Source organism: Labrus bergylta, chromosome 3, assembly GCF_963930695.1.
Source record: "Labrus bergylta chromosome 3, fLabBer1.1, whole genome shotgun sequence".
NCBI lineage: Eukaryota > Metazoa > Chordata > Actinopteri > Labriformes > Labridae > Labrus > Labrus bergylta.
This window is the reverse complement of record NC_089197.1, coordinates 7,087,276-7,100,137: the sequence shown is the minus strand read 5'-3', so window position 1 is coordinate 7,100,137 and position 12,862 is coordinate 7,087,276. Positions and strand designations below refer to the sequence as shown.

The 12,862-nt window shown below is 42.1% G+C and overlaps 2 protein-coding genes across 2 annotated transcripts; both read left to right on the top strand.

Annotated features, from left to right (window-relative positions):
* Window positions 1-357: 357 nt before the first annotated feature.
* LOC109996756 (retinal cone rhodopsin-sensitive cGMP 3',5'-cyclic phosphodiesterase subunit gamma-like) lies at window positions 358-3,141 on the top strand. Its single transcript, XM_065952570.1, has 4 exons — window positions 358-515; window positions 1,811-1,922; window positions 2,010-2,044; window positions 2,351-3,141. The coding sequence occupies exons 2-4, from the start codon at window positions 1,813-1,815 to the stop codon at window positions 2,425-2,427; spliced, it is 222 nt and encodes a 73-aa protein (XP_065808642.1). The 5' UTR covers window positions 358-515; window positions 1,811-1,812; the 3' UTR covers window positions 2,428-3,141.
* A 4,762-nt stretch (window positions 3,142-7,903) lies between these two features.
* Window positions 7,904-12,734, top strand: LOC109996748 (guanylyl cyclase-activating protein 2-like). The gene is made up of 4 exons (XM_020651025.2): window positions 7,904-8,231; window positions 9,383-9,532; window positions 10,439-10,535; window positions 11,850-12,734. The coding sequence occupies exons 1-4, from the start codon at window positions 8,037-8,039 to the stop codon at window positions 11,969-11,971; spliced, it is 564 nt and encodes a 187-aa protein (XP_020506681.1). The 5' UTR covers window positions 7,904-8,036; the 3' UTR covers window positions 11,972-12,734.
* Window positions 12,735-12,862: the final 128 nt, after the last annotated feature.

Below are 12,862 nucleotides of genomic sequence, written 5' to 3'. Positions count from 1 at the left end.
TCGGGCCATAAATTGTGGAGTGTGTAGCCTGCCTAAAACACGCTGAAGAAAGGCGTCTGCTCCGATCGTCTTTATGGAAAGTTAAAGAGCGATTTGTAATGCTAGTTATCGTTACTCGTCTTAACCAGCTTAAAGGTCCTCAAAGCGGCTTAAGGTGACGATCAGTCTTTGATCAGATGACCCAAAATGCTTCACGTCTGGTAAACAAACACACAGACTCATCGCAGGGTAAAAGGGGACCTCACGTCCACAGAACACCTTGTCCCGCAGATACGTGCTGTTCTTTATGGTCCTGAGATTATCTCTGCAAATACTCCATCTCAGCTCCATTAAGGGCTTTGTGTATGAGCAGAGCCGCTATATAAACCCCGAGTGTGTGTGAGAGGAGACACACGGGACAGAGAGACTGCAAGAAGAAAGAGATCTCCTCTTTGTTTTGCAGATCTTCCTTTGCTCGGACACTTCCAGACAACTTCTCTTCGCTCGAGTCAAACGCCCAACGAACTACCTCGCAGGTGAGACTCTGCACACAGACTTCATCCACACAGCAGCAGAGACTCAAGGTGTAGTCTGAAATCAGTTTTTAAATGTAGTATGGACAAACATTTAGAAACTCAAACGGCTTCTGAAATGTTTTTATATTTAGGATACTTTTGAATCATTATATTAAAGATTTATTTTTGGACTTTTTATGCCTTTATTGTAGAGACAGGACAGTGGATGGAGACTGAAATAGGAGAGAGAGAGAGAGAGAGAGAGAGAGAGAAAGAGCGAGAGAGAGAGAGTGAGGGATGACATGCGGGAAAGTAACCACGTCAAATTTGAACCCGGGGCGACCGACTCCTCAAAATCTTCACTTAGCAGACACTTAAAAGCGACACTAATCCATTCATACACCGCCACCGAAACAGCGGGAGCAATGCCGGATTAAGTGTCTTGCCCAAGGACACATCGGACATGTTGCTCAGCTGGGGAACACTCGAACCATCCGGTTGAGAGGCGACGGCTCTACCAACTGAGCCACAGCCGCCACCCAAAAAAGGCAAATATTCTCATTATAGCGACGTATAGAGGACTCTGCTGCTTCATCTGCTACTTCCGCGTAGTGGTCCTGATATTTTCAGGAGTGCATAATGTGAAAACAACGTAATTAAAATCTGTCATACAGACACCGGCCTGATGGGTAGGGCAACAAAAATGTTCTCCAACAGGACGCCCCTCATGGATGACGAGGTCCTTCACACAGGGTATGTTCTGCAGGGAGGTAGAACCCACTAAAAGGTATCTTAAGGCTCTTTCGGAGATGACAAAGCGTCGTTATTTGACAACAAGGATATGAGCGAGTTCCAGTTCTATAAAGCTTTTAAACAGAAAGGCACTGGACTCAAATGTGTCTCTGCGTTGGTACATTATTTGATAATATTCAATATCTAACCCTAACCCTAAATCTAACATGAATGATGCTGACTACTGTCTTTTTATGGCTGCAACATGGGTGACGAGCCCGAGACAAACTCCTCACCTCATAGGACAGATAAAGCTGATCTTGTTTTACAATATACAGATAATATGACTCATTTACAGAGGGCTGTTTACTTCAGGTACGGCAGTTTGACGACTCACTTTACAGACGGCTTAAAGTTTGAGCTTCGATATAATTATAACTAATTATGGGAGCCAAAGATATTAGGTAAAAGAGTGAGGTTTAAGGGATTAGAGGATTGACACTACAGCCTGAAATAGGATGACTGTGTGGATCATAATGTTTTTCCACTAATTGTATGAATCTTGTCGTTTTTTTATTAAATAGAAATGAACGCAGCAGCAGCAGCTCCCGGAGGCACCAAGGCCGCTCCTCCAAAGTTCAAGCAGAAGGAGGTCCGCCAGTTCAAGAGCAAGGCCCCCAAAGCCGGACAGAAGGGGTAACTCCTCCGCTGCTAAGAGTTTATACTTACTGTCAGATGTGAAGGAAACGTTCATCCTAACTTCTGTCTCTTTTGTTTTCTCAGATTCGACGATGTTCCCGGGATGGAAGGCCTTGGAGGTAATTATCAATCACAGCAGTAACTGATCAAACATGGCACAAAAAAAAAAGATTCCTTCAGGAGCTAAGAGTTTATTTTTAAGACAGTTTCTCTATGTTACTTTTCACTCTGCTCCTGTTCTTTGATTTGAAGTTTGAATGGTTTCAGTTTCTCCAAATGTGAGCTGAGCTTTCCCGTAGAAACGTCCTTAAAAGACATTTCTAATTTGACTGTGACCACACAGTTTCCTTCACATTATCTGTATTAAAAAGCAACAACCAGTCAATAAAGATTAGCTTCATCAACCTGTGTTTCCTCTCCTGCAGGCGCCGAGGTTATCTGCCCCTGGGAGGCGTTTGGCGACATGGAGCTGAGTGACCTGGCCCAGTTTGGCATCGTCTAGACCTCATGCCGAATGGAGAATTCATTCCTGGTGGCTGCAATCCAACTGCTTTTTTTTTTCTCTCCTGTTTTGCTCTCCTCGTGAGTTCAGCAGTGTGGAGATGGAGATGAGGGTTTCATTTCCCAGCTACGTACGAACCGAGGAAGAAGCTCTTGGACAGCAGCCCCCAAAGAATGACTCTTTTTCCTGGTCCGGTCCACGTCACTGTCTGGAAGTTTTGGCATCTCTGAGCCTCGTATCCCATCTTTGGTTACATCTTTAAGTGAGATCTCAGGATGTCTCTGTTGCGGTCTCCTCGTCCAGTGTAGTCCAGCACGTGTTTAAAAGTGTAACTCACTGTAGCGCTGCTCGGGTTTCACTAAAGGGACGACCGGCTAACAACAGAGATTCAACAAAACATCTGGTTAGAGTGGATAGATCGTCCAATCACAGCCAAATCACATAAGTGTTTGTAAATATTTAATGTTGAATTATCTATCTATCTATCTATCTATCTATCTATCGATCTCTCTGTCTATCTATCTATCTATCTATCTATCTATCTATCTATCTATCTATCTCTCTGTCTATCTATCTATCTATCTATCTATCTATCTATCTATCTGTCTATCTATCTATCTGTCTATCTATCTATCTATCTCTATAATCACATCATGTAGAGTTGTGAATTGTGTGGGTAAATCTGTAATGATAATAAAATTCATTTTAGTTAAATTATTCTGTTCTGTCTCTTCATTCTAATCATCGTTATCGTCTCTGTGATATTAAACCTGCAAAGTAAAACACTCACAGTTGATGCACTTTCACCCCTGATTCCTGTAGCTACATGGACGTTCACTCTGTGACGTCACCCATCGGCAGGACTTTAAAAATCTACTAGCCATGTCGGCTGGTGATCAAAAAAGTACATTTTAAAGTTACCAGACAACCAGATTTTCTACCAGCCAGACTTTTAGAATCAAAGGCAGGTTTGGTAATTTTCTAAAACTAGCATGATTTTGAAAGTAGCATTCCCTCAGTGCTACGTCTGCACACAGATGATGGATTTTCGTTGTTCCTTTTTCAGAGAACATGAGTTATTAATGTCTGTCAGGACCTAAAGACAACTTCAACCAAAATCTTAAAAAGTGGATCTGGAGAAAATGACCAACCCTGCCTTTCAAAGCCATAATTTTCTTCTTCATGGTCCCCTGTGTCTGCAGCAGCTTTCATTTTCTGCTCTTCTGAAAAGTTTTTCTTTAAAGTTCATTTTTACCCCCAATTGGCGGATGTTAATTTAAGGTCCTGCTCTCCAGCGTCTGAAGCGGCCCCACTGAGTTTTCCCCGTAGACATCACTCCTCTGTAAAATAAAAACGGTTGACCGGCACAAAACGTTTGTTCTGGGGGTAGAGTCCATGGGTGGAGATACCAGGGGAGGGGAGGCGATTTTTTAACCAGAATCCCACTGTGATGTCACAAGGAGAGCAAATTTGAAACGGAGCATTTTTCTCTGTGTTGTAAGACTTATGCAGACCACAAACAAAGAAAAGGACTGGATGGGTTTATTTCACATTTTGTGGCTCAGTAGACACTCAGGTTACCCAAATATATTTTCAAAAACTGGATTTTTCATAATATGTTCCCTTTAAGGATAAACTGCAGTGTAACCCTAAACGCATCACCTGTACAGTATGTTGCTTTCTTAATCATAGGACCGTTATGGGGCTTTCACAAAATATATAAAAAGCAAAACTTCTAAAGATAATTAACAACAAATAAAAAATAATGAATCTTAGGGCGCACTAGGCAATCCGTACCTTGCCTAAACACACTTCACCCCTACAGTCCAGTTCATTTGACTAAAGTGTGAGGCGGGCGCGGTGTAATGGTTTGTCAGGAGGTTTAAAACCCGCCTCAGCTCCAGCTCTCAGTCTGTCGATAGGTTGACTGAAAGTTAAGCTGAGACAGCATTTCCAGCATGGAGACCGCCATCGATGGGACTCCAGCGCCCCCTGCAGGAACAGACGGGTGACATCACTCAGGCTTCATCAGTCAATGGAGAACACACTACACCATGCAACAGCCCCCATGCTCAGGTGATAGCGTCTCTGTTAGTCATTAGCTCTCTATGTAATCCTGTCACTCATAGCGACTGTCTTAAAGGTGTGTGTATTTTGAGGCTGAAGTGTAAGCTTGTTGTCAGGTGAGTGCAGAGCTGTTTGTTGTCACAGTTATGACATTATGTAAGTTTATTACAGTAAGTTTATTTTTAGGACAGAAGGGGTGAGGCGGCTTATTTCATACTCTACATCATTTCCCATCATACACATCCACAAAGACGAAAAGATTTAAACCTCCTCAGACTCCAAAGTCAGAGATTAAAACCTCTTTCTCACGAGTCTCACATCTAGAGGCCAGAAAAACTTGAGCTTCTATCACAAACAAGGGAGTGTCCAGACTTTTTTGGACTGGGGTGGCCCAACTGGGGTACTGACTTGTGCAGGGGTGGCCTGAAGTTTGTGCACACACATGAACGAAGAGCATTATTTTACCCTTTCTGTCTGCACTAATCACATCGACTTTGAAGCAACACAAGATAATGATTAACATCCTATGACCATGGAAATCATTTGGTGGTATGGAATCAGTGTGTAAGCATGCCCTTTATCACGATACATCATCCTGCTCTCTTCTAAATCTTACATTTTCTCTGTTTTGTTTGAAGGTTTGATGACGTTCCAGGGATGGAGGGTCTCGGAGGTGAGTGTGAGATTTATATTTAGTCTGGATTTGTGATGCGTGGGCTTGTTGCAGTGACCGAGAGGAGTAGGCTCCCATGTGACAGCTGATTACTTTTCTTTAAAGGTCACCTATTCTCCTCCTCTTGAACCAGTTTAAATAAGTCTCAGAGCTCCTCAAAACATGTCTGTGAAGTTTCTTGTTCTAAATCCACTCTGATCCTGTATTTGATCATGCCTATAAACCCCTCTATTTCAGCTCTGCTCAGAACAGGCTGTTTCTGTGTCTGTACCTTTAAATGTAAATGAGCTGTGTCTGACCCCGTCCCCTCTCTGGAAGGGCTTGGGCTTTCTCGCTCCATGTCTTATTGTTTACGGTGAGAAGGCAGACTCAGAGGGCAGAACAAACACCTAGCTGTGGGAGTGTCACCCACCTGGGGGAGGGGCTACTGCCCTTTGTGATGTCATGAAGGGAAAATCTCCAAACAGCCTGTTTGAGCACACATTTTCTGAAAAGTGGAGCAGGTGAAAGATGGAGAGGATGGACATTTCTCATCATTGGAGGGTTTGAAAACAGACTAGAGACACACATTAGTGTTAGAGAAACATGGTGAAGTGGATTCTGAATAATATGTGACCTTTAAATCACAAGGCTTACTATAAATATATTAGGTAATATAATATAAATATAATGTTTCAGTTGCCCACACTAATCTTAATATCATTTCTTTGCAGAATTCCACTGTTTCCACTGAATTTTGTCTCTCTCTTGCAGACTCTGCAGTGGTCTGTCCCTGGGAGGCGTTTGGGGACATGGAGCTGAGCAACCTGGCTCAGTTTGGCATCGTGTAGATCTGTTAAGTCACGCCCTGATCCCTGACCCTGCACACATTATTTCACAGTGTTTAAGGAGAATGTTTGAAAGGAGGGATTTCTAATTAATTGGGACAGATCTGAGCAGAATCAGGGCTAAAAAAACAGAACAGAAATCAACATCCATACATCTATTTTCTTATTTATTTTATTTTTGCTATAAAAACAAATGTGAAACCAAAAACTCTACCTCGATCTATCACTCTAACTGTCACAGAGATGATACAATAATGCCAGTATTGAAATATGCGCTGGTTTGTTTGACATTTATTTTCTTCAGCACATTCTTCTTTTTTTCCCCCCGATGATTTCAGGATTTTGATCTTGTTTTCTACATCAGTCAGAAAGATGCAGTGCCTGGACCACTTCTCATTCTGACTTCTGATTGTCACAGACACATCAGTGAATGTCAGGTAACAAGAAAATAAAAGACAGTGATGTTGAGGTTATGAAGAATGATTTCACCATTGCATTTTCCAAATGTTCACTTTTTCATGTTTCATGTTCATGTCTGTAATAAAAAAAAGAGGAATCATTATTATAATCATGTTCGGTGTTTCTGTCTGATTTGCTCAATAACATAAGATACTAAGTCACTATTCACCATGAAGTTATTCCTGCTCTTTGAAAGGTGTGTATGAACATTGTCATTGTTGGAGTAAACGTTTGAAAACCTCCCGTATGTAACGAAGATATACGACCTGCTCTCTTTTCTGACCGCAGCTCATCTCTTCATTCAAAGTAAAAAAAAAATAAAGACAATGAGGAACTACACACAAAAAATTCAGTTCCTCCACTGTCCACAAGAGGATGTTTCCAATAGTGAGTCAGTCCCCATAGAGCCCCATGTTAAAATGTCCAACTTTACAGCAGCAGTTCCTCCAGTGTCCACTAGAGTCTGTCTCTTTCAGTGAGTCAGTCCCCATAGAGCCCCATGTTAAAATGTCCAACTTTACAGCAGCAGTTCCTCCAGTGTCCACTAGAGTCTGCCTCTTTCAGTGAGTCAGTTCTCAACAACTGATGCAATGCAAGTAAGTGCACTGGCGCCAGATAGTGGTTCGAAGCTTTCTTATGTATATCACACTATGTCTCATGCAGTCCTCCAAGCAAGCGCACATCTTGTCCTGTATTCATCAGCTGTTCACATCTATCCAGTATCACTACTCCACACATGATTGTAAGCCATATCACTGCTGTCTCTATAAAATATATAAATAGATTGAGTTACAGTTCTCATGAATCTCATGATGTCGCCCGCAGCCTGAAACAGCAACAAATAATTTAAAGCTTTAATAGAGAAACGTTTGCTCTATTGGATTCTATTCACCTGTGAGATACAAATAGCACACACACACACACACACACACACACACACACACACCCTGGACCAATCCCTGCCTTTGACAAGCATCTCATTATCATATTAGCACCTCATTAGCATATTAGTATAAGTAAAATATGGCATGTTGATTTGGGAAAAGTAGGAACGTATACATGTGTAAATAGGTACCAAGATAAAATAAAAGGAAGAATATTTCTTCTGTGGTTGTTTGGAGTCTTTGGATAATCTTCTTCTGTCTTCAGATAGTTTCCATGCTCCACAGAAGAATAGCTGAATGAGAGACTGAAATTCAAACAGTGTCAGAGTGTGATGAAATGTAGAGCCAGCTGCTTTAATTGAGTACTGATTCTGTGATTAACTTGATACACGGTTGGCCCAGTAATTGGCCTTTAGTAACGACAGTGTTGCCAAGTTTTCAGAGTCGCCTTTGGCCTCACTCGGCTTGTCGGCTAAAGATCAAGTGATTAACGAGCTAATCAGATTGACCTATCAATAGCCTGCCATCCCTCTGCTTTGACAGAGAGGCTGAGCTGCACTGCAAAACTCATTAGTTCAATTGGAGTGTGAGAGCAGACGCCTTGGTGACCCACACACGGTCAGAAAAGTGGAGCAAAAACATCACATCAGGATTTCTTTTTCTCTTTTTCTCTTTTGTATTGACGAACTCAAACCCGCCATGGGACAAGAGGAGAGCCACAACGAGGAGATGGATTTGGCTCAGATTCAGGAGCTGTGCATCCTCTTCATGAAGGAGTGTCCCAGCGGAGCCCTGCACCTGCACGAGTTCAAGAGGATCTTCAAGGTGCCGAGCAGCTCTGCAGAGGAGTCGCTCTACATGGAGACCATATTCCGCTCCTTCGATACCAATCAGGTAGGAGGGGAGACCGGGGACGGCTGCAACAAGTCTTATTCCTCCAATCAGAAACATGCCAGAGACACGACCGCCAAATTTAGTTATCAGAATGTTTTAAACTTCGATATTTTTCAATACCACGACACGATCTCCTTTATTTTGACAATCTATAGTATTAAAAAGTACCAACGCTTATTGAGGAATGAAAGAGATGAATTGTGAAAAGTCTTTTTTTTCTGTATCCTGCAATCCTCGTAGATCAGTGTTGCACCCGACCCCAGGGCGGACGTCAGTTGCAAAATGGAACTTTTGCCCTCCAAAAAAGTTTAAAGATTCAGATTCAAGTTAATGTGAGGCCAAACTACATGATCTGCCTTCCTTTTTATGTTCTCTGCTGATTCCTGAAGCTGTCGGCAACTAAAAGAGCTTTTAGTGTTTTTCCTCAATCATGTTCTGAGCTGCCGAGTCTCCTTAAACGAGAACATTTAGTCACCTTTGGAGGATATTAAAGGCAGGCTGGAGGATCATTTGACGACTGTATACTTCTGATTGATGTCATTTCTGTTCATCGTCCCTCTTTTGTTCTCATGTGTGAAACATTGATGCTGCTGTCTCGGCCAGGAATCTCTTTAAAAAGAGATCATGTAACTCAATTTTCCTGGTAAAATACAAAACAAATTATAGCCGACAAATAAGGCAATTTGAGAATTCAACAAGTCGCATCAAGATAGGAATCAACCCGGGGCGCTGGTGGTGCAGTGGTTAGTGAGCGCCCCATGTATGGAAGCTGTAGTCTTCCAAGCGAGTGGCCCAGGTTCAAATCCGACCTGTGGCTCCTTTCCCTACTCTCTCTCCCTCCCTGATTTCCAACTCTATCCACTGTCCTATCTCTCAAATAAAGGCCCAAAAAGACCAAAAATAAATCCTAAAAAAATTTAAAAAGTCAGAAAACAATCCAAAATAAATACACGCTTCTATGAGATTGTCTAAACAAGGGAGGGATCATTTTTAGGCAGATTTGACTTCAATATGTTTCAGTGTCTTTGATCCAGTTTGAGTAACCGAGAGAGGAACAACATGCTAAGTGTTGTAACCGTCCCCAGTCTCCCCTTAAAGAAGTTCTCCTAATGGAATTTTACAAATAGCAACTCTGTGTCATTTATTCTCAGGACAACGCTCTTGATTTCATCGAGTATGTCGCCGCTCTTCACTTGATTTTACGGGGGAATCTTGAGGATCGACTGAAATGGTCGTTTAAGATGTACGACAAGGACGGCAACGGCAGGCTGGACAGGAAGGAGGTGAAAAGCATCATTAGGGTGAGAAACGCCTTTACAGATATCAGCTGTTTGTTCTGAAAAGTGCTTTGAATGTAAAAATGTGAATTGTAAATGATCAATCAGGAGCGGGATATATTTATCTCAGCGTGTCAATAATAGTTTCGTAACCCAGAAATCCTCTCCAAACAGATTATATCAGTGACCCAGTCCCAAGGCTCAGAGCTCATGTTCCCTCTCGGAGCATTAGTGAGGAGTGGATGCTCTGTGTGGGGGCTTTTCTTAAAATAAACACTTCACTTCACAGTAAGCTTCTACATGCACAGATGTAAAATTAGCCCGCTGCCCACCTGGTCTGATCTGGCTCAGGGCGATTTAGGTAACATTTCTCACAGTTATCTAAGGGCAGGATTATGTAGTCCTTTTAACAGGGATTATAATGAACTGTATTGATATATAAAGTTTGCACATTATAGACCAAATTAAAGTCAAAACAAGCGCAAAATGAAACATCAGCACAAGAGATTATCTGAAAGGCGGTTATAGAAAATAAGGTTTTTAAGGTTTTATAAGTGAGTTTTATGACCGAGAATGAGACATACGCAAGACCAGAGTGCTCCGAGACCGAGTCAAGACAAAGACCATAAATATCTCTGAAAAATCATCTTGCGTACAGGAGGCATGTCACTCACTAAGACCATAACACCGGGGAAGGTTGTGGACCTAACCGGGGGAATAAAAATCATCCTCGATGCTCCTCTCTCGCTTGTGGAAGAGGAGAAAACATAAAACGTAGAACAGGATTCAGTAGAGGTTCAGAGCGCTGGAGTTTAGCGCCCAAAACCAGAAACACGTCCCCAATCAAAAACTTCTAGACATGTAGATTTTTAAGTCTACATTTTTGTTATAGCATTTGATGACAGACATCTTTTCTTTTATCTCACACAGATTATCAGCAAACTCAATCTCCTGAGTAATGACGTCAACATGTCGCCGTCTGAGATCTGTGACCGCATCTTCGATCAGGTCGACCAGAATAAAGACGGTGAGTGAGGTTTTGTCTTCACTCGATTTTGTCAAGCACAGAGTTATGCATTTTGAATAATTAGGGGCGTGGCTGATGTGTTGTAGCTGTTTGCCAGGAGGATTAAGGATTAAAAATGTTCTCTCTCTGTATGGTTGTTTTCTGTAATGTTGTCAGACGCTCAGAATAACAATCTGACAAAAACAACAACTTTTAGTGGATGTAACTTTGATCAGGCACAATTTCCCCCAACAAAACATTCTACTGGATGTTTTTTGCACCTGCTAGTTTGCCCCAACAACATGTAACTGCTGCCCTTGTTTAATCCCAATACCAGAATTAGGCTTCAAGAGACAACAAGGGGGGGGGCTCCTAGAATAGAATTTAAAATCCTTCTTCTCACTTACAAAGCTCTTAATGGTCAGACACCATCTTATCTTAAAGAGCTAATAGTGCCGTATTACCCTTCGAGAACATTACACTCCCAGAATGAAGGCCTGCTCTTGGTACCTATGTTCTCCCCGTGAGGTGTTTAGGTTCTCTCCTGGGATATCCGGCTTCCTCCCACAGTCCAAAGACATGGTCGTTAGGTTAACTGGTGACTCTGGTGCGGCAGTAGCTCAGTCTGTATAGGGACTTAGGTTGGGAATCGGAGGGTTGCAGATTCAAGTCCCGGCACGGACCAAGTCTGGAAATTGGTCTGGTAGCTGGAGAGGTGCCAGTCCACTTCCTGAGCACTGCCGAGGTGCCCTGGAGCAAGGCACCAAACCCCAAAACTGCTTGAGCGCTTGCTGTGGGCAGCCCCCCCTCGCTCTGAGACCTCTCCATTACTGCATGTCCATAGGATCCTGTTTGTGCATGTGTGTGTATTTCGGCCTGTGTTTGTGTAGCATGTTCATTAGACAGAGTGTAAAACTGAATTTCCCCTCGTGGAATTAATAAAGGATACATTATTATTATAAAGTGTCCGTAGGTGTGAATGTGAGTTTGGCTGGTTATCTGTCTCTATATGTCAGCTCTGTGATTGGCTGGTTTAACCCAGCCTCTCACCCAATGACAGCTGGGATTGGCTCCAGCCCCCTGCGACCCAGAACGGGAAAAGCGTTATAGGTAATGGATGGATGTATGGATGGATATGTGGGTTATTGTGCCCCCTGGTGGCTGAGGACCTTATGTAGGACGTTCACTCCTAAGCTAAAATTTGACCTCTTACATACACAGTAAAGTTTGTGGTAGAGTATCTGTGAGTATCTAAACATTTACACCTTTTTGCTTTAATTCTTTGACATTTTGTTATGATGTCATGAACTTTGTGTTCTCTTTTCTCCTCTTCAGGTCAGATCAGTCTGTCCGAGTTCATCGAGGGAGCACAGCAGGACGAGTGGGTCATGCAGATGCTGAAGTTGGATGTGAACGCATCGAGTTGGGTCATCCAGAACTGTGGGAAGTTAACATGATGTGTTCGGCTGAGTGGGATCAGAGTCCACAGGTCTTTGTTTAAAGCTGACAGAGGGGGTCTGCTGCTTTTCTTCTTTTGTCCCTCTGCTGCTGAGCTTCAGGTGACTTTGAGCTGGAGCTCGGGGCTCTTTAGCACGACTGCGGCTCTGCTGTGATTTTGACAGCAGCTGCGATGGTCTCAGTCCTGCTGTTTGTCTGTGGAGAAGCTAACACCTCGATGTAACAAAAACCCATCACTCACAGAGGACGTGTTGAAGTTCTCATTACACGACAGAGGACTCTCTTTTGACTTAATTAACATTAATTATTGTGTGTTTCTTTTAGTTTAGAGGTGGCTGTTGTAAGAATAACTAAGAAAACACTCTGGTCATTAACAAAACTGTGAGAAATAATTTTTGTTTTTTTGTTTGGTAAATTCAAATAGGCTTTTATTTTGAAACGTGTTCTGAACATTATATGGGAAATCTATATCTAAACATTTTAAAGAATATATTGAAGTATCCCCTGGAGAGTTTTTGCATGAAGTAGTTTTTCAATGCATTTATTTTTAATGAGAGAATTAACGTTGTTTGACGATATTTCTGCAGAATTGTCCTCTCAGTTTCTTTATGCAATCAGTAACCAGACAATGGAAGAATATATTCAGTGTCATTTATTTATTCCTTTATTTTTTATACAGGTCTGAAACTGTAAAAGAACTCGTGCTGTTTCTGTTTCAAATGTGAACTTATTTTTGTGAATAAAACATTTTTGTCATACACACTTTATGCTGTGATTTCTTGAATGACTCTTGAACTCCATGTATTTCATGATCCTGCCACTAGAGGTCCCCAAAGTCAGAAATGTTTAAATCTTCCACAAAGGTCAAATTAATCCTCAGAGGTTTAGTT